Source organism: Cordyceps javanica, chromosome 3, assembly GCF_051103115.1.
Source record: "Cordyceps javanica chromosome 3, complete sequence".
Lineage (NCBI taxonomy): Eukaryota > Fungi > Ascomycota > Sordariomycetes > Hypocreales > Cordycipitaceae > Cordyceps > Cordyceps javanica.
In genome coordinates this window covers 2,631,506-2,651,715 of record NC_139297.1, presented here as the reverse complement: position 1 = coordinate 2,651,715, position 20,210 = coordinate 2,631,506, and the positions used below count along the sequence as shown (strand labels likewise).

The 20,210-nt window shown below is 55.2% G+C and overlaps 8 protein-coding genes across 8 annotated transcripts; 5 read left to right on the top strand and 3 right to left on the bottom strand.

The window, feature by feature from the left end:
• Positions 1–405: 405 nt before the first annotated feature.
• On the top strand, positions 406–4,767 carry V2A60_005012 (SNF2 family N-terminal domain-containing protein; the record flags this gene model as incomplete). Its single annotated transcript, XM_083256326.1, has 2 exons — positions 406–501; positions 589–4,767. 2 exons carry the CDS (start codon positions 406–408, stop codon positions 4,765–4,767), a joined length of 4,275 nt encoding a protein of 1,424 aa, XP_083112452.1.
• A 666-nt stretch (positions 4,768–5,433) lies between these two features.
• Positions 5,434–6,915, top strand: V2A60_005011 (uncharacterized protein; the record flags this gene model as incomplete). Its single annotated transcript, XM_083256325.1, has 4 exons — positions 5,434–5,478; positions 5,564–5,721; positions 5,838–6,661; positions 6,761–6,915. 4 exons carry the CDS (start codon positions 5,434–5,436, stop codon positions 6,913–6,915), a joined length of 1,182 nt encoding a protein of 393 aa, XP_083112451.1.
• Positions 6,916–7,077: 162 nt separating this feature from the next.
• On the bottom strand, positions 7,078–7,902 carry V2A60_005010 (protein tyrosine phosphatase-like domain-containing protein; the record flags this gene model as incomplete). Its single annotated transcript, XM_083256324.1, has 3 exons — positions 7,078–7,160; positions 7,242–7,583; positions 7,704–7,902. 3 exons carry the CDS (start codon positions 7,900–7,902, stop codon positions 7,078–7,080), a joined length of 624 nt encoding a protein of 207 aa, XP_083112450.1.
• Positions 7,903–9,457: 1,555 nt separating this feature from the next.
• V2A60_005009 (uncharacterized protein) lies at positions 9,458–13,495 on the top strand (the record flags this gene model as incomplete). Its single annotated transcript, XM_083256323.1, has 4 exons — positions 9,458–10,191; positions 10,827–11,625; positions 11,682–12,829; positions 12,889–13,495. The coding sequence occupies 4 exons, from the start codon at positions 9,458–9,460 to the stop codon at positions 13,493–13,495; spliced, it is 3,288 nt and encodes a 1,095-aa protein (XP_083112449.1).
• A 144-nt stretch (positions 13,496–13,639) lies between these two features.
• On the bottom strand, positions 13,640–14,944 carry V2A60_005008 (isopenicillin N synthase family dioxygenase; the record flags this gene model as incomplete). The annotated part of the gene is made up of 3 exons (XM_083256322.1): positions 13,640–14,002; positions 14,185–14,793; positions 14,900–14,944. 3 exons carry the CDS (start codon positions 14,942–14,944, stop codon positions 13,640–13,642), a joined length of 1,017 nt encoding a protein of 338 aa, XP_083112448.1.
• A 1,052-nt stretch (positions 14,945–15,996) lies between these two features.
• Positions 15,997–17,124, top strand: V2A60_005007 (amidohydrolase family protein; the record flags this gene model as incomplete). The annotated part of the gene is made up of 1 exon (XM_083256321.1): positions 15,997–17,124. The coding sequence occupies one exon, from the start codon at positions 15,997–15,999 to the stop codon at positions 17,122–17,124; it is 1,128 nt and encodes a 375-aa protein (XP_083112447.1).
• Positions 17,125–17,173: 49 nt separating this feature from the next.
• Positions 17,174–18,016, bottom strand: V2A60_005006 (J domain-containing protein; the record flags this gene model as incomplete). The annotated part of the gene is made up of 1 exon (XM_083256320.1): positions 17,174–18,016. One exon carries the CDS (start codon positions 18,014–18,016, stop codon positions 17,174–17,176), a length of 843 nt encoding a protein of 280 aa, XP_083112446.1.
• A 562-nt stretch (positions 18,017–18,578) lies between these two features.
• On the top strand, positions 18,579–19,946 carry V2A60_005005 (uncharacterized protein; the record flags this gene model as incomplete). The annotated part of the gene is made up of 1 exon (XM_083256319.1): positions 18,579–19,946. One exon carries the CDS (start codon positions 18,579–18,581, stop codon positions 19,944–19,946), a length of 1,368 nt encoding a protein of 455 aa, XP_083112445.1.
• Positions 19,947–20,210: the final 264 nt, after the last annotated feature.

The window sequence follows — 20,210 nt, the reverse complement described above, 5'->3', positions numbered from 1 at the left end:
CTCTTGAAATCCCCCTTTGGTCGACGTTTTCGTCCACCACAACCACGCGCGGTAGCCCAGCATCAAAAAGCCGGAGCTCTAGCACCCCTGCTGCGCCCAACTCTTCACCATCCCATCAACTCACTCTCTGCAAGGTGGCATTTGCCTCCAGAAATTCCCTCGTCGCCACGCTCAGCGCATTCCCATTGTCGCCGACGCGAGGTTGCCCTTCCCTTCGTTTTTTTCCTGCCCTCTGCCGCGACCCTCGCTACCGCGACGCCAACGCATCTCGGCTCGCGACTCTTCCCTTTGCGACATAAGCCACAGCGCCTCCGCCCAACTCGATATGCAACAGATATAGAAGCGCAGTCTATTAGCATCCGTTACACGTCATAACAAACGCGCGTCTTTGCTATCCCCGCAGCCATGGCGTCTGTGCAAGCACCTCCTGGTGTCCAGCAACACTCAGGGGGGCCTATGCCTGCTGGCGCAACAAAGCAGCAGGCCGAAGAAGTCTTTCGGGTATGCTTTCCAACGCGTTCCGCGCTGCACTCGCCGCGCATAACGTCGCTACATATCCAATTGACTCACCACTGACCGTGCACGCAGAAATTGAAGCAGATGAAGGAACAAGGTGTTCCCTCGTCCGACCCCGAATATATCAAGGCACACCAGTTTCTCTCGAGCTTTCAACACCAACACAATATGCGACGTAACCAGCAGCAGATGATGCAACAGCAGCAACAGCAGCATCAACAGCAACAAATGCAGGGCGTACCTAACGGTGCTCCCAATGGCACACAGGCTCAGCGCTCCCAACAAGGGACGCCGCAGCCGGGACAGCCCATGATCAACACCCAAGGCGCTGCTGTCGCGCCAGCCCAGAACTCTGTGGCTACGCCCACCGCTGGCGTGTCGCCGGCTGCTGGTGCCTCGAATATTTTCAGCCAGCAACAACTTGCCCTACTTCGCCAGCAAATCCACGCGTTCAAGCTGCTCGGCAAAAACGCTGGCGTCTCTATGCAACTTCAACAGGCCATCTTTAATCAGCGTCTGCGCCGTCAGGCCACCATGGTGGATTCTCCAGTATCTACGCCTACTAAAGGGCCTGCTGCTGACATTAAGGATGCCCCTAATGGTGGTGACTCGGCTGTCCAAGATGAGGCCAACCAACTGCCCAAGCAGCACATCTATAAATCAATCAAGTCACCATACGGCACGAACATGGTTCGACCATCCATCAACTACTTCGACCACACGCAGCGCAAGAACCGCTGGTTTATTCCCGGCATATTCCCTACTGGTATCGATGCAGAACACCTCCGATATGAGAATGAAGTTGTTGTGTTCAACCGCATGAGCCAGCGTTACGCAGAGTTGAAGAACATGCCCGCCAACATCGCTCACGTTGATGCTACCGATGACAACCTAGAGGTTCATGATGATCTCAAGAGACGGGCCATTATCGAGATGAAGAAACTCGCGCTGTATTCCAAACAGCGGGCACTACGTGAAAAGGTTGGCCGCCAGATGCTGCACTACGACAATTTGGCAATGACAACCAACCGCTCCAACTATCGCCGCATGAAGAAGCAGAATGTTCGTGAGGCCCGCATTACCGAGAAGCTCGAGAAGCAGCAGCGTGATGCCCGCGAGAACCGCGAGAAGAAGAAGCACTCTGACTTCTTACGTGCCATTCATAACCACCGCGCTGAAATTCATGAAACCGCCAACGCCCAACGTGCCAAATATCACAAGCTCAGCCGTCTCATGTTCTCTCAGCACTTCAATATTGAGAAAGAAGAACAGAAGCGCGTCGAGCGCACCGCGAAGCAGCGTCTGCAGGCCCTCAAGGCCAACGATGAAGAGGCCTACCTCAAACTGCTCGACCAGGCTAAGGATACGCGTATCACTCATTTGCTCCGCCAAACAGATGGTTTCCTGCATCAACTCGCCTCATCCGTCAAGGCTCAGCAAAGGCAGGCCGCCGAGCGTTACGGCGACGACCCCGAAAATTTCGCCGCCGAGGAATCCGAATCCGAGCCTGATGAAGAGGATGAAGAAACTGGCGGCAAGAAGATTGACTACTATGCCGTCGCCCATAGAGTTCGTGAAGAAGTTACTGAACAGGCTAACATACTGGTTGGTGGCAAGCTCAAGGAGTACCAGATCAAGGGTCTCCAATGGATGATTTCGCTGTACAACAACAACCTGAATGGTATTCTTGCAGACGAAATGGGTCTCGGAAAGACTATTCAGACCATTAGTCTTATCACATACCTCATTGAGCGCAAATTGCAGAGCGGGCCGTATCTCGTCATTGTACCTTTGAGTACTCTCACCAACTGGAACCTGGAGTTCGAAAAGTGGGCGCCCAGCATCAGCCGTATCGTCTACAAGGGTCCTCCCAATGCTCGTAAGCAACAGCAAGAAAAGATCCGTCAGGGTCGCTTCCAGGTGCTCCTGACTACATACGAATACATCATCAAGGACAGACCCATCCTGAGCAAGATCAAGTGGTTCCACATGATTATTGACGAAGGACATCGTATGAAGAACAGCAACTCCAAGCTGAGCGCAACCATTCAGCAGTACTACAACACTCGCTTCCGTCTCATCCTCACTGGTACCCCGCTACAGAACAACCTCGCTGAACTATGGGCCATGCTCAATTTCGTTCTGCCAAACATTTTCAAATCCGCCACGACATTCGATGAATGGTTCAATACTCCATTCGCCAACACTGGTGGACAAGACAAGATTGAGCTCACGGAAGAAGAGCAAATTTTGGTCATTCGTCGCCTGCACAAGGTTCTGCGACCCTTCCTCCTGCGTCGTCTGAAGAAGGATGTCGAAAAAGATCTTCCCGACAAGACCGAGAAGGTCATCAAGTGCAAGTTCTCGGCGCTCCAATCCAAGCTGTACAAGCAAATGGTTACCCACAACAAGATTGCCGTTAGTGACGGCAAGGGTGGCAAGACTGGTGCCCGTGGTCTCAGCAACATGATTATGCAGCTCCGTAAACTTTGCAACCATCCTTTCGTTTTTGGTGAAGTTGAGAACGTCATGAACCCCATGAGCATCAGCAACGACCTGCTGTGGCGAACAGCAGGCAAGTTTGAGCTTCTGGACCGCATCCTGCCCAAGTACCAGGCCACTGGCCATCGTGTACTCATGTTCTTCCAGATGACGGCCATTATGGATATCATGGAGGACTATCTCCGCTTCCGTCGTATGGAGTATCTCCGTCTCGACGGTACTACCAAGTCTGACGAGCGTTCGGATCTGCTTCGCGAATTCAATGCACCCGATTCCAAGTACTTCATGTTCTTGCTTTCCACCCGCGCCGGTGGTCTCGGTCTGAATCTGCAGACAGCCGATACTGTTATTATCTACGACTCTGATTGGAATCCTCATCAAGATTTGCAGGCCCAAGATCGTGCTCATCGTATTGGGCAGAAGAACGAAGTCAGAATTCTGCGTTTGATCAGTTCTAACTCTGTCGAAGAGAAGATTCTAGAACGTGCTCGCTTCAAGCTAGATATGGACGGCAAGGTCATCCAGGCTGGTCGTTTCGACAACAAGTCTTCAGAAACTGACCGAGATGCCATGCTCCGAACCCTGTTGGAGACAGCTGATATGGCAGAGTCGGGCGAGCAAGAAGAAATGGAAGATGACGAGTTGAATATGATTCTGGCACGTAGTGACGACGAAATTCTCAAGTTCCAGGCCCTTGACGAGGAACGAGCAAAGACTTCTCCATACGGTGGCGCCAAGGGCAAACCCAGACTGATGGGCGAAGATGAACTGCCGGACATCTATCTGAGCGAAGGCAACCCTGTTCCTGATGAGACAGAGGATCTCGTTCTTGGCCGCGGTGCTCGTGAGCGTACCAAGGTTAAGTACGACGATGGTCTCACCGAGGAACAGTGGCTCATGGCAGTGGATGATGACGAGGATTCGCCGGAGGCAGCGGCGCAACGCAAACAGGCTCGCAAAGACAAGCGCGAAACAAACCGATTAAAGAAGTCGGCGATCGCCAACAGCATGGACGACTCGCCTGCTGCCAGTCGCGCCAGCACAGAGGAGATTGAGACCCCCAAGAAGCGTGGCCGCAAACCTGGTAGCAAGAATGAAAAGCGCAAGGCTGAAGAGGGGGACGATGAACCGCCTACCAAGAAGCGCCGTGGCCCTCAAGGGCGGCCTAGCAAGGGTGGCGCGACCGAGTCCCGTCTGAATCCTCAACAGCGGGAGCTTCTTCAAAAGAGCTTACGATCTCTGTATGATGCCTTGATGACTCTCGAGGTTGACGATATTGAACCGCCCGCCGAGGATGACGAGTCTGACGCTGGCAAACGTCTCATCATTGGACCCTTCATCAAGTTGCCGCCCAAGCGTGACTATGCCGACTACTACCTGATCATCACCAACCCCATCTGTATGAACCAGATTCAGACGCGCATCAAGAAGGAAGAGTACAACGCTCTTAGTGACTTGAAGAAGGACTTTGATCTCATGATCCGCAATTGTCAAACGTACAATGAGGACGGCAGTATTTTGTACCAAGATGCCAAGACAATGAACGACTTCTTTACGACAAAGTATCAGGAGCAGTTGAACGCCTCCCCTGGACTACAGGAGCTAGAAGAAGGCGGCAAGGCTAGCTCCGTTGCGCCCTCAGCTGCCGAGAGCACGCCACAGCCCAGTGGCACTCGCATCAAGATTATCACGAGTGGCTCGCGGGAGGCCAACGGTGGACGATCTGCAGCCCAGAGCGATGAGGAGTAATGGTGGTTGAGCAAGAAGATGAAAACAAAAAAAACGCGTGGTGTATTACTGGATGCGAGCCAAGGAAAAATGGAGGGCCTTTTTGTATCCCTCGGCGGCGCAATACTGGCAAGGTTGATCTGAATTTTGGCCTCGGCGACAGGAATGTCGTTCGACTGGATTTGTTCATATGTGTGTTACTGGCGTTTTGGGGAATTCAAGATGTGGTTTTTGCTCTTTGTTCCGCGTGATACAGGCATAACATGAGTTGCATGATGCGAGGCAGCAGACGCGAGAGAGGTCAGATTCTGGAATGGGAGAATGCGAACGGGAAGCACAATGCAGGGACCTTTGAGATGGCAGATCCCTGCCAACAGGGTTTCCGAGGCTGCCTTTGCGGATTTTGTTTAGATTAGGAGACAAATGTACTGTAATAGACGCCTTTGAATTAACCTTGATATTTATACTTTGATGATTGTAGACGGCTATGTGGTGGTTGAGATGCTATACTGTGCGTATGACTCCAGGGGTGGAACCGATGACGACGGTGGAAGCTTCGCACGTGTGGCTCCGGAACCGCTAAAGCCGCCGTTAGTTATGGCAGCCTAGGGAGTCTCGCCATCTCAGCTTTCGTAGCACACCAAATCGTTGATCAAGCGTCGCCCGGGAGCGAAGCCACGCAGCATAATGGCGAGAAAGACGCTTGTGCTGTGCTTTATCCACGGCTTCCGAGTATGTGATTCCACGAAAAGCTTGGGGTGGCTGTGGGAATTGCCACCGATAGATATTTTGCATGCTGATTCGAGACACTGGTTAGGGTGGCAACCTCACCTTTGGAGAGAACTACAGGTTTACGGAGCACCTGAGGGACATGGTCGCCAAGGAGCTTCCAAAGATCAATGTCAAGGTGCTGGTGTATCCCAAGTACGAGACGCGCGGCGACTTGGGCGAATGCGTGATGCGCTTCCGCACGTGGTGAGTTTTTGCGAACCAAAACGGCGACGGCACGCGCCATGGCCACGAAGGAGGAGGGGAGGGATTCGCGACTTTTTTGCTAATGTGCGAGAATACTTGCGTCTGCCCTTGCACAGGCTAGAAGAAAAGGTGATTGACTTGGAAGTCGCGGCGGGCACGACCTCGCCCACGATTGAGCCGTCGGTTCGGACGGTCCTGGTCGGGCACTCGATGGGCGGCATCATGGCCGTGGAGTCGCTGCTGGGGATCGCGTCCGAGCAGCCCATCTACTCCGAGGACGGCATCGAAAAATCCGAGATCAACTTTGGCGGCCTGCTGTTCCCGTACGTGCAGGGCGTGCTGGCCTTTGACACGCCGTTCCTCGGCATCTCGCCGGGCGTCGTGGCGCACGGCGCCGAGGGCCACTACCAGGCGGCGTCGGCGACCCTCACGCAGCTGAGCGGCCTGGGCGCGAGCCTCTGGGGCGCCAACCAGGCCGCCAAGTCGTCGTCCCGGGCCGTCAGCGCGCCACCACCACCACAACAGCAGCAGCAGCAAAAGGGCGGCGGTTGGCCGGCGTGGGGCAAGGTGGCCATGGTGGCCGGCGCCGCGGGGGCCGTGGCCGCGGGAGGCGCCGCGGCATGGCTCAATCGGGAGCAGATCGGGCAGGGCCTCTCGTCGGTGACGTCGCACCTCGAGTTCGTCGGGTGCCTGGCGCGCGCCGAGGAGCTGCGCAAGCGCGTGCGGTGCGTGGTGCGGCTGAGCGGCGAGATGGACCTCGGCTTCGCCAACCTGTACACGCGGCTGGGCCGGGCCGCGGCGCCCAAGCAGACGAGCGTCGTGGGCACCGTCATGGGCAGGGACCGCACGTTCTGCAACCTGCCGGGCCGCGCGATGCAGGCGGGCGAGTGGAAGCCGGCGGTCAACGACAAGGCGACGGACGAGATTGGCGCGCACACAGGTATGTTTTTTTCTTCCCGCCGTCGTTTCTGTCGTTGATTGAGGACGTTGTCATTGTTGTGCCACGGGAAAGGGTTAAGCTGACTGTAGAGGGACGCAGCCATGTTTGAGGAGGACGAGAATCCGGGATACGACGCGCTGCTGATAGATGCGGCGGCGCACATCACAAAATGGCTACACAATGACTGGTACGAGAGCAGCACGGAAGAAGAGATACCCAAGCCTGAGGAGGCAGCAGCAGCAGCTCCGGAGTAGGACCGGCATACGGCATGCTAGAATGTGCGTGTTTTGATGATTTGGTGATTATAGACTTTTGGGACGGTATTACTATTGGATTTTTTTATCGCGTCTTGCCTTACTTGTACAGCGTGGATCGGGTCAATCGGGCACCGACATCCTTTGGGCATCGTAGTCGTTTTATTGGGTCTTTTTGGCACTCTTGGCACCGCCAAAGACCTTGGATCGCTGCTTCATCATGTACGTGTACAGGGTGTAGGAACCTGTCGAGAGAATTGCGTCAGTTAGCATGGTGCTTTGCGCTGCTGGCAATGCGAGACGGGATCCAGAAAAGGCGCGCGTACCAGGAACATAGATGGCGAGGATGGCGTAGAGGATGTACTGCTCCAGGCCCTGCACAAACTTGGAGGTGATGAAGATGAGGGAGCACTCGGAGAAGATGCCGAGCGGGTAGAGGACGAAGAAGGTGTTGTAGCGCAGAAAGGTGAGGAACGAGGGCTGGATGCCGGCGAGGCTGGTCGCAAAGTACGAGTAGCGGATGACCTCGGTGACGGACCAGGCGACGAGCATGGAGGCGTAAAAGGGTGCCTGCGTGACGAAGGGGAAGGGGTAGGTGATTCCCCAGACGAGGAGCAGACGCGACATGACCTGCATGACAGTCGTGGCGATGGGAGCGCGGACAATGCCTGGAAGGGAGGGGGGAACGCAACAGTTAGCATCGACGAGGTTGTCGCATTGGCGACTGCTGGCAAGGGGAGAATTGACCGCGCAGCAGGACCATTGGCGAGGGGACAAGAAAGACGTACCAAACAGAGAGTGCAGAACCTCGAGGCAGGCGGCCGTCTGCGTCCAGCGCGTCCACTCGCCCACCTCAAAGTACGTCAACGGGTAGCCGACGTTGATGCAGCTCGAGATGGTGCGGTACAGGACGACGGCCCAGGCGGCGGCGGACAGCGCATTGTAGAGGACAAGGTAGCCCGTTCGGAGGGGTGACGAGGAAGCCATTGTGTGTTCGATTGATAGCGAGGCAGGTACTGTCGGGAAGTAACTGGGATGCGACGGGCGATGATGTCGTTAATGTTGTCGTGGGGGAAGAAGAAGATGATGGAAAAAGGGTGCGTTGATCTTGGTGGGACAGGAGAGGTAACGAATTGGGGGTCTTTTTTTTTGTTGGCCTCGGCTGCGCGCAGCACCTGCATGTTGGTTGGTTAGTTGGTTGGTTAGCAGCATAGACTCAAGCTTCATACTACATACAGGCTTGTGTGCTGCTCGGGCATTTTTCTCTCTCGTCTTAACTTTTCTTATCATTATTCTCCTTCCCCTGATTCTTGATTTTTGCTGAGAGAATGTTTTTTACACACAACTCCCTTCGCTCATATTTTGTCAAGAGGCAAAAGACCTTGTAAGCCACGCTAGTATTATGACATGTGGGATCGACTTGGCAGACACGACTCTGGACCAGTCAACACTGCTACAGGAAAGACGGAAATTCTCAAGATATGAAGAGGAAGCAAGATCAACATGCCACTTTTCACTTGAACATTCCAGTGGACCGTAGCTCGTCGCTGCGCATGGTCGCGACAGACTTGCCTAGTGTGAGACATGGCGACGGACAGCCGTTATCTGCCAAGGGCGGCTGACAAGATGCGCACGCCATTCCCTCCAGATGCGGGCGCTCTGTACCTTGTTTGACACAAGTCGACGTCACCAGTTGGCATCCACTTCTCTGTTAGCTGGTTGCCTATCTCGGGAACGCGACTACCGGCAGCATACTTTGTCCCTAGCTCTGAACAGCACAAAAGTCTCAGGTGTCTGCTCCTTTAGACTTTGAGAGAGAGTTGCCGAAAGATGACGCTAAAGATCTCTGCGTGAAACCATTGCCCTTTGAGTCGGCACAGTGGAAACAACCCTATTTCATGGCTAGCACTCGTAGTAGTCTTTGAATTCCATGTAATGTGTCGCTATCTCTACAATGCACTCGCGAGCTGACCAAAGTCCGAAGCTGACTGTCTCTCTGCATGTCCGAGCAGCTCTGACCTCGGCGATGATAAGATTGCCGTTCAACCTCTCCCCTGTTAGGCATGTGGACAGGAGCCGGCAACAGCGGAATCAGAGCTCTCAGCTCGACCAACTACTTGCGATAAACGGCTAAAGCTTACTGTATCCCATCCATCGTCCTCCGTCACCTAGCGCAACCAGCTTCCACGGGCCATTTCGTCTTCGGATCCGGCACGCATGATCGACAAGCTCAGGTGCCCTTGTTAGATGCCACCTTCCCGACTAGGCAGTTCTCGATGGCTTAGCATCGACGAGCTACCTATTAGCAAGTAAGCCGCACTGAACAACGTTTCCGTCCAGTGGTTGGGCCTATCATCTACCCGAGTGGGAATGGCCAAACTCTGTCCGGAATGCTATCTGGACTCGGACTATAAATCGCAATGAATGCCGCCATGCTTGTCGAAGAATTTTTTTTTTTTAAAAAAAAGAAACCATTACTATATTCCATTCTGACAATCCCCAGCAGGAGATCTTGTTTCTTTTCCAGGTGCACATCGCCATCATGAAGTTTACCGTTGCCCTCGCCGCCCTCGCCGGCGTGGCCGCTGCCGCTCCCCAGCAGCTTCGCCAGCGCAGCCCGCATGAGCACTCGGCTCGCCGCAACCGCACCAACCAGCGCATCGGTCCGGCCTTTACCAAAGCCGACGGCGTCCGGGCGCAGACCTCGTCCAACTGGGCCGGCGCCGTCCAGAACGCCCAAGGCGTCACCAGGGTCGTCGGCACCATCACGGTCCCGACGCCGCGCGGCACCGCCAGCCAGTCCGGCGCCGCCTGGGTCGGCATCGACGGCGACGTCTGCCAGGGCGCGCTCCTGCAGACGGGCATCGACTTTTACGGCGACGGCAGCTTCGACGCCTGGTGGGAGTGGATCCCGGACGAGGTCGTCATGTTCGACAACTTCCCGCTCCGCGTCGGCGACAAGATTTACATGGAGGTCGACGCCTCGTCCACCAAGACCGGCGTCGCCATCCTCCAGAACCTGACGACGGGCAAAAAGGTCTCGCACACCTTTACCAAGACCCCCTCGACGCTCTGCGAGACGGACGCCGAGTGGATCGTCGAGGACTTTGCCGGCAACCTGGCCGGGTTCAGCGAGATCGTCTTCACCAACAACTCGGCCACTACCTCGTCTGGCACTATTACCCCTGCTGGTGGTACCGTCATCAACTTGGCCAAGGAAGGAAGCGGCCGGCTCGAGACTGACTGCGGTATCGACGGCAGCAACGTCTACTGCAAGTACATTGGTAGATAGTAGAAAGGCCACCAGAGTATGAATCTCGGATATACATACACTCGTATATAAGTCTCGAATAACGTACATAAACTCAAAATATAACTACACTAATAAAAATGCGTCCCTGTGCTGTCCGTTGGCGCATTTGCTGTGTCTTAGTATGGTTATCTTTGCTAACGTTGCCCCAACTTGATTTCTCCAGCACGACCAACCGGCAGCAAGTGACATTTTCGACCGAGTCAACCACTCCCTACACTGAGGACTGACATGAGAATTCTGCCACTAGCACTCCGGGCTTCAACAAAACAGGCCAGTTCGACTTCTCATCTTATTAGTGCCCGCTGATCCTGGAATTAAAGATGTGGGCCGGCTGGCAGGCTGCAGCGGGGTAAAACCAGAATATATATATTGTCCTTCAGCAACTTCCTCTTCAGGCAAATTTCTCTCAAAACCATACACTCCGTCAAAATGGCAGACAGAATTACTCTTCAGCGTCATTACAAGCCTTCTCATTACAAGCTCTCCCTGAGAGATTTAGATTTTCAAAATTGGACCTACAAAGGCACAGTCAGGCAGGTTTGATCGGCGATCCATAGTATGTATACAAGTGGCGCTAACTTATAACCTGCCTTTATAGCATTGATTTGGAAATCACGAAACAAACAAGCACCATTGAGCTCAATGCCGAGGAACTCAAGATCAAAAGCTCAGAACTTCATGACGAAAATGGCGACTCATCACGAGTTCTCCATTCCACTGGATGCAGCTACCACGATGAAAACACTAGTGTCACAATCTCATTCGATGAAGAGCTCCCCGTCGCCAACGTATACAAGCTAGTCATAACGTACCAAGGTGCTCTCAATGCGCAGTCCATGGGTTTCTACCGTGCACAGTACAAGGCACTCTCTGAGCCACCAGATTCCGTGGCTCGAGACAAAGACGGCTCACCCTACATTGTATGCACGCAGTTCCAGCCCGTCGGCGCGCGCCGTGCATTTCCCTGTTTCGACGAGCCCAACATGAAAGCTACGTTTTCTCTGGACATTGAGCTGCCAGCCGATCAGACTGCCATTAGCAACACGCCAGTCGCGACGACGGAAGATGTTACAGACGGCCGCAAGCGAGTGAGCTTCGAGACGACGCCCGTCATGAGCACCTATCTGCTCGCCTGGGCTGTCGGCGACTTGAAATACATTGAAACGTTTACAGCGCAAGAGTACGGCGGCAGTAAAGTCCCCGTGCGATTCTACGCGACGGCTGGCCTGGAGGGACAAGGAAGTTTTGCGATAGAGGAGGCGGCGAAGGCAATCGACTTTTTTTCCAAAACCTTTGGTATCGACTACCCACTAGCAAAGATGGATCTGCTTGCCATTCCCGAGTTCAGCTACGGAGCCATGGAGAATTGGGGTCTCATCACAGGCAAAGCCAATCTTGTAAGTGGTCATTGCAGCTTATTGAATGTCAACATGCATTCTGACATATTCGAAAGATGATATTTGACGAAAATACAAGCGCCTCAACCAAGAAAGAGCTAATCTCATCGATCGTCTCCCATGAAGTGGCCCATCAGTGGTTTGGCAACCTGGTCACTATGGACTGGTGGGATGAGCTATGGCTGAACGAGGGTTTTGCAACTTGGGCTGGGAACTATGCTGTTGATCACTTTCACCCCGACTGGGATACGTGGGAGAAGTTCATGAGCGAGGGCATGGAGGGCGCGCTCATACGCGATGCCATGCGCTCCTCGCATCCCATTCAAGTGGAGGTTCCCGACGCGCGCAACGTGCACGAGGTGTTTGACCAAATCAGCTACCAAAAAAGTTGTGCAGTTCTCAATATGCTGGCAAACCACATGGGTGTGGAAACGTTCCTGTCTGGCGTGTCCAGCTACCTGCGCCAAAACAAGCACCGAAATGCTACGGCGGAAGATCTCTGGCAGTCTCTGGGCGAGGTCTCGGGCGACGACATTGTCACCAACATCAAGCCGTGGATTGAAAAGATTGGGCACCCGGTCCTGACAATCACCAAGGAAGCCGACCGGGTGACCCTGAGGCAGTCCCGTTTCCTGGCCGTCGACGACATGAAGCCGGAGGAGGACGAAACGGTCTGGTGGATTCCGCTCGGCTTCCGGAGCCTTTCTGGCAAGGAAGCGCCATCCATCATCTCGGCCCTCTCGGAAAAACAAACATCTGTGACCATCCCAGAAGACCAACTGTACTTACTGAACAGCTCCGGCACGGGCTTCTACCGTCTCGAGTACCCCAAGGACCATCTGGCAAAGCTCAGCGAGAAACTAGACGAGCTGAGCGCCGTGGAAAAGCTGACCATCTTGAACTCGGCGTCGGCGCTGGCTTTTTCGGGCTCCGGCTCCACGGTCTCCCTTTTGGGCTTCATGCAGGCATTCGCCGAGGAGACGAACCCACAGGTGTGGCTCAGGATGATGCGCGACTTTTCGCGGCTGAGATACCGCTTCAACAACGACGCGGAGCTCCTCCCCGGAATCAAAGCCTTAACGCGAGCGGTTATTGGTAAAATGGTGCAGGACCTTGGATGGGAGCAGGACGAAGGGGAGTCGCATTTACGGTCCGAGCTTCGAAGGACTATCCTGGATGCTGGCTTCCATTGCGAGAGCCCCGAGTACGTTCCGAGACAAAAAACCGCAACATTCGCGGAAGAGATGCTAATTCAATATGCAGAGTTGTAGACGAGGCGCGGCGGAAGAACATGATGTTTATGAGGCTCTACATAGATCCGTCACTGCGCTATCTACTCTGGGCGGCTGGCGCCCAAGCATCACCCAACGAGGCGGTGCCAGCTCTCATTGACCAGTGGCATGAGACAGCATCGAGCGAGGTGCGTGGGCGCCTGGCCAGGGCCGTGTGCCTGGTGCAGGACCCCGACGTGATCCGCCGCCACGTCCTGCCCTTTTGCTACGGCACGACGCCGGCGGACCGCGTGCTGAAGCCGACGGACATGCGGCCCCCGGTCACGGCGCTGGCGCTGCAGTGGCCGGCGCGCCAGCTGCAGTGGGAGTACGTCAAGGCGCACTGGGACGCCGTCGTGGCCAAGATGGGGACGCCCGAGGCCGTCAACCGCGTGCTCAACGCGTGCCTCTCGGCCTGCACCGACGCGGCCGAGGCCGAGGACATTGACCGCTTCTTCGCGGACAAGAACACCAACGGGTACGCCATGACGCTGGCCAAGGTCAAGGACGGCATCCTGAACGCGAGCCGCTTCCGCGAGAGGGAGCGCGCGCCGCTGGCCGCCTGGCTGCGGGAGCAGGGCTACATGACGCCGCAGTAGTAGAGAGCAAAAAGGTACATGTTTCAGTGGGATGAGATGCACGAAAGTTGCGAGAAGAAAACAATAAACAAAGAAACAATAGTAGCTTCTGTCCAAAACTCTCAAAGAGGCCCCTCTCTGAAAAAAGAAAACACTTGCCATTCCTCAATAGGTGGCGGCCAGCCGCTGAAAGAGGTAGTCGCCGCTCGTGATGCCCCCGTACTTCTTGTCCGCCTCGTCGACGTAGGTTCCAGGCATGGCCTCGATGAGGCTGTCGGCGTTTGGGTTGCAAAAGTAGGCGACGCTGTAGCGCGGCGGGTAGACGTCGACGTCGTCATCGTGCGGAGGCTCGACGACGCGGTGGACGGTGCTCTTGATGGTGTCGTTGCTCCAGCGGGCGAGGAGGTCGCCGGCGTTGACGACAATGGTGCCGAGGATGGGCGTCGCGTCGACAAACTTGCCAGACGGCGACTTGACCTGCAGGCCGCCGCGGCCGTCCTGGAACAGCAGCGTGATGGAGCCGTAATCCTGCGTGTGTATTGTTATTCTCTTTGTTCTTGTTCGTGTCGAGTTGAAGCATTTCGCATATATATGGACATGCTGATGAGAAAAGAGGTTCCGGAAGGGGTGCGAGAGGATGCGAGAGGATGCGAGAGGAAGAGAGAGGAAGAGAGAGGAAGAGAGAGAGAGGGGGGGGGGGGGGTACTTACAGAGTGCTCGCCGGCGCGGACCTGGCCGGCATTGGCCTTGAAGACGTCCGCCTTGACCTGCGGGTAGTGCAGCAGCCGGAGGGTGTTGTCGCCCTGGTCGACGAAGCCGTCAAAGTGCGTCTCGTCGAGCCCGAGGCCCATGGCGATGGCCCTCATGACCTGGACGTGCAGGTCCTTGCACGCGTCGAAGAAGCGCACCATTTCGTCGCGGAAGCCGTCCAGCGCGGTGCCTGCCTCCTCGACCGGCCAGTGGTTGCGGAACTGCTCGTGCGGCTCGCGGCCAATCTCGAGGCTCTCCTTGAGCTCGACCACCTCGTCGGACCCTTGGCCGCCGCCCTCTTCTTCCCCCAGCGGGACGAGCTTCTCGCGGCCCTGGCGCAGGTAGCCGCGGTTGGCGGCCGCGTCGGTCAGGCTCAGCGCGACCTTGGCGTCGAGCGGCTGGGCGAAGAAGCCGGCGGAGCGGGCAAAGACGGCGCCGAGCGTGGCGGCCGGGATCGGGTGCGCGCGGAGGTAGACGAAGCCGGCCGTCTGGAAGCCGCGCAGGATGGCGCGGGCCGTCTCGACGCGCTCGGCTGGCGAGCCATGCAGGAATTTCGAAAAGTCAATGAGCTGGAGAGCAAAGAAAAAAAAAAGAAAAGAGTGTGAGTAAGAGCGAGAACAAGAGAGCTCAGGGGGGATGTGAGTTTGTATTCGGTGTGTGTCTGGAGGACCGTACCGGTATGACGAGCCCCTCGTCCTGGACTGCGGCTTCGACGGTCATGATGAACTCGGCCGATGATAAGAGAGATGGATTCGTTAGTTTTGGAAAAGAACAAGATGGCCTGGAGCAGGATGGTAAGAGAGCGCCAAGCCGAGTCTGGTGATGTATTCGACGTAATCAAACGCCGTCACGGCTTGTCTTTTATCTGTTTGCCCCCCCTCCTGGCTATCAACGGATGGGCTATGGAATGTAGAGAAGCGGCTAGTCTATTCCCATGTAACCCCAAAGAGACATGATAACGAGGGTCGGGCGGCCATACGAGCAGCCACCGTCTAACCGTCCATCTCATTCACAATCCTATCGCACGCCCTGATTATTAGGCCCGCAGCCCGGAAAGGGGCAGCCAGCCCACTATACGACGATCCGGATTCCACTGTAGTCCACTGTAGCCCACTGTAACCCGCTGTAACCCGCTCGGGGGGCCACTAGGAGCCACCTGAATTACCCCTCCTCCCCCAGATGAGGGGTAATCAGTACTCAGCTTCTGTGCAGATTACGGATACCTACCTGCTACCTATGCTCCTTGGCCATATGGCCATGTACCGATCGATGGACGGCTTCACCACGTATGGATGCATTGATAAATATGCATTTGCAGTTTTCTTCTTGCCACCACAGCATCGGAGATGGCCGAAAGGTCTTCGCGGCTGCAGCTCTGTGCCACTGCATCAAAAAGTACCTGCAAGACAGCTGTCTCTTCTCCGCATACTAGCTGCATTGGCCAGTGGTATGGTCTCGTATCCAAGTTTACCAAGAAGGGAAAAATAGATGGGCGCCAAAGACCAAGAGATGAACCGTTTCCCGAGTGTTTGTGTGTATGCATAATGTAGTCTGACACTGACGATATATCTTGACATACCGATCACCAAGTGGGGGGGCGCGCCTCGTCCATATAACCCATAACCCACCTCTATCGTACACCATACATCACTATAAAATCTGCCCCTCCTCTGCCTCTGCTACTTGCAAACACTGTCCTGTGAACTTTCCTTCCCGGGCCAAATTCATCAGCATACACGACCGCGGCAGCCCTGCCGCCCTCGACAAGCACAATGGCGGCCTCAAACCCCGTCGTAGACATCCATACTCACATGTATCCGCCCTCCTACATCGCCATGCTCGAGAAGCGCCACAGCATCCCGCTGGTCAGAAAGTTCCCTCAAGCCGACGAGCCGCGCCTCATTCTGCTCTCGTCAGAGCTCGAATCCCTCGATGTCGCCCTCAAGGATCCCACCGCCAAGCTGCCCGGCCGGCCGCTGAGCACGCACTTTGCCTCGCTGGCGCAAAAGATACACTTCATGGACACCAACGGCATCAATATCTCCGTCATCTCCCTTGCCAACCCATGGTTCGACTTTCTGGACCCGTCCGAGGCGGCAGCCATCGCAGATTCCGTCAACAAGGAATTTTCAGACATGTGCACGCAGCATGTCGGGCGTCTCTTCTTCTTTGCTGCTCTGCCGCTGAGCGCCCCGGTGGACGCTATCAAGTCTTCCATCGAGCATGTCAAGAGCCTCAAGTACTGCCGCGGCATTATCCTAGGCACCTCTGGTCTCGGCAAGGGCCTGGATGATCCCAATCTCTTGCCCATCTTCGAGGCCGTCGCCGGTGCCAATTTGCTCGTCTTCCTGCACCCGCACTATGGTCTGCCCAACGAGGTATATGGGCCGCGCGGCGAAGAGTACGGGCATGTCCTGCCTCTGGCGCTCGGTTTTCCCATGGAAACCACGATTGCGGTTGCCCGCATGTACATGGCTGGCGTATTTGACCAGGTACCAGACCTCCGGATGCTCCTTGCACACAGCGGCGGCACGCTGCCTTTTCTCGCTGGCCGCATCGAAAGCTGTATTGTACACGACGGACACCTGGTCAAGACGGGCAAGGTTCCCAAGTCTCGCCGCACAATCTGGACAGTGCTTAAAGAGCAAATATACCTTGACGCCGTCATTTACTCCGAGGTTGGACTTCAAGCCGCGATTGCATCGAGCGGAGTAGACAGACTCATGTTTGGCACGGATCATCCATTTTTCCCGCCAATTGAAGAGGATGTGCAGGGCCCTTGGGACAGCTCCCGTCTGAATGCACAGGCTGTGAACAAAGCCGTTGGGGAAGGGTCTAGCGATGCGGCTGCTGTCATGGGATTGAATGCTGTCCGTGTTTTGAATCTCACCGTCGAGTAGATAGCCGTTTGTTTCGAAAATCAAAGAGAAAGAAAGTCTAGAGTCTGTCTCAAGCAGCCCCGGTTTCGCGCTGATATGCGAGTTCTGCGTCGTATATGCGCTGCTTGGCTGTAGTCATGGCTTGCCGTGCATCTTGCACAACGACGTTCTGCACATCCGGCGTATCATCCGTTTGATTCATGTCGGTCAGTGCCTGCTGTGCTCGCAGCTTGTCACACACAAGTTCCCAGTACATCTTTGGGTCGCCGTCAATCTCCATAATGTAGTCGCCTGGTACATCGATGGCGCCGTTCGCGGGGCCCTTTTCCTGCTTTTTGTACACGGAGCTGGCCTTTAGCCGCTCCTTGGCCTCTTTGCGCCTGGCCTTTTCCTCCTTCCTCTCCTTGAGGCGGCGGCGCGCCTCCGCCATGTCGTCCATCTCCTGCGCCGCCGCGGCCTGGCGGGCGGTCTCCTCGTCCCGCATGCGCTGCAGCTCCGCCAGCCTCTCGCGCTCCTTTTGCATCATCTCTGTGTCCTTTTGCTGCTTGGCCTGCTGCTGCTGGCGCGCGGCGTTCTCGGCCGCCTCGAGGTCGTCGGCGAAGCGCTTGCGCTCCTTGTCCATGGCCTCGCGCTCCTGTCGCCGCAGCAGCTTGGCCTTCATGGACGCATCGTACGTGGCGCGCGCATTGTCGTCGGAGAGAATGTCGCGAGCACGCTCAAACAGCTCCCACTTCTCCGGGTCAAAGTCATCGCCGGCCTTGTCAGGGTGGTACTTGAGGGAGCGCTTACGCCAAGCACGGCGGATGTCGTCTTTGGCTGTGAGAGCGTCTACGCCGAGGAGATCGTACAGGTCGACATTCTTCTCAGCGTATTCGGCCGCAAAGCGCAGCACATCCTTGTTGTCATCGGCCATGATGATTTGACGCGGAAAATTCTTCAGATAAAACAGGCACCAACGACAGCAATTCCGTACCCGAGCTCAGAACCCTCCCAAATTTCTGAATCCTACGCACAGACACAGAATAATCAGGTGTAAAATCGGACCGAGTCCGCGGCCGTTGCGCTGTCGATGTTGTGTAAAGATGATGCATTTCGTGGAAAATAGGACCTTGTAGTTAAACTGCACGTGATGCACTGAGGACCAGCCACTGTACACAAACTTTACGCCACTCTTCAGGCAACAGCTCCACTATGCCGACTTCATCTCAATGTCATGTTCGTTTGGGCCATTTTGTTTCCGATCGTGCCAGCTTTCCAGTGCCTCATTCACATCATGAACTTATAATTACCTGAATTCGGTCATTTTGGTTCCAGTCGCGCACCAAAACAAGGCTCCTGAACGTAACACTGCGACCAAATACGGCAAGATGTGCTACCCCACATCCCAGTCACTCGCTACTTTTACACCACGTCTTCTTACAACGACCCGAGCCTGATTTTCATCTTGACACTGGCAGAAGATTGGAATAATCAGAATGACAAAGTCTACATTGAGTCAGGTCTTTTACGGCACCGTCATCCATTCCGCAAGCTTGAAGGAACTGGCCATCCTCAAAGATGCTTTGTTAGTGGTCGATGATGGCGGCACAATCATAGCTCTCGAGGCAAACGTGCCAACTGAGAAAGTCTCCGAAAGACTCGAGACGCTGAACGCTTCCAGTCTCAGTCTCACCAAGTTAAAAAACGGACAGTTCATAATGCCAGGCTTTGTCGACACTCATAACCATGCACCGCAGTGGCTTCATCGGGGCCAGGGTCAGGGTCTCCATATCATCGAATGGCTCAACCAGGTCGCGTTTCACAACGAATCGCTTTTCAAGGACCCAAATCACGCGAGAAGAGTTTACCCCATGGTTGTCAAAGGTATGCTGCGCCAAGGCGTCACCACGGCAAGCTACTATGGCTCTCTGCACGGCGAGGCTACCAAGATCCTCGCAGATGTATGCTTGAAAAAGGGCCAGCGGGCTCTAGTAGGAAAGTGCAACATGGCTCGCAATGCTCCAGACTTCTACGTTGATGCTAGTGTCGAGGAGTCGCTTCAGGTGACGCGCGACTGTATACGCCATATCAAGAATCTCGACCCCAAGGGGGAGCTCCTGCGCCATGTCCTGACGCCGCGCTTCGCCATTTGCTGCGACGAGTCCCTACTGGAGGGCCTCGGCGAAATCGCCAAGGAGAACCCAACCATGGCCATTCAAACTCATTTCGACGAATCCGAGCAAGAAAAGAACTTTACGATGAGCCTCTTCCCGCAGTTCACCAACGAGGCCGACCTGTACGAAAAGTTCAATCTCCTCAATGAACGCTCGATTCTGGCCCACTGCACCATCATGACACCCTACGAGACGCAGCGGCTGCAGGACCTCAAATGCGGCGTGGCGCACTGCCCTACCTCCAACATGACTGTCGGCGGCGGCTTCATGGCTGCGACCATTAAAGATTTTCTGAATCGCGGCATCAAAGTCGGGCTGGGCACCGATTCCGGTGGCGGCTACTCAATCTCCATGCTCAACGCGATGCGCCACTCCTTGATCAACTCCTTTGCGCGTGACTTTTTGGATGCGCGCGATGGCAGCGCCGCCGTAACAATGGAAGAGGCGTTTCATATGGCTACCATTGGCGGCGCCCGTGTGGTGGGCTTTGGCGATGAGATTGGAGACTTTCAGATTGGTAAACAGTTTGATGCGCTCCTGGTTGACGTGAGTGACGGCAGAGGTGGCATTACTGCGCCACTGGAGGAGGTTGATACATTGCGAACGATGCTAGAGAAATTCATCATGACCGGAGACGATCGGAACATAGCCCAGGTCTATGTCAGGGGGCGGCTTGTTCATAGCGGCTAGTTTTACACTAATAAGACTGCCGTAGCGGTTGAATTGCTGCTCTACGGTATATCAGAAAAAGTACCAACTATACTCAGGTAATGGACTTCTGACGTCACGTCGAGGTTCTTATGCGGCATTCTCACCATCTCGCCTCACATCTCGCGGCACATCTATCTATTGTATTGCAAGAGAGCTGATGAGGCACGAACCTAGCAATCCGTTTTTTATGTCGAAAAGGAGGTATTATAGTTTACAGTTAGAAAGTAGCAGCCAATCCCAGCT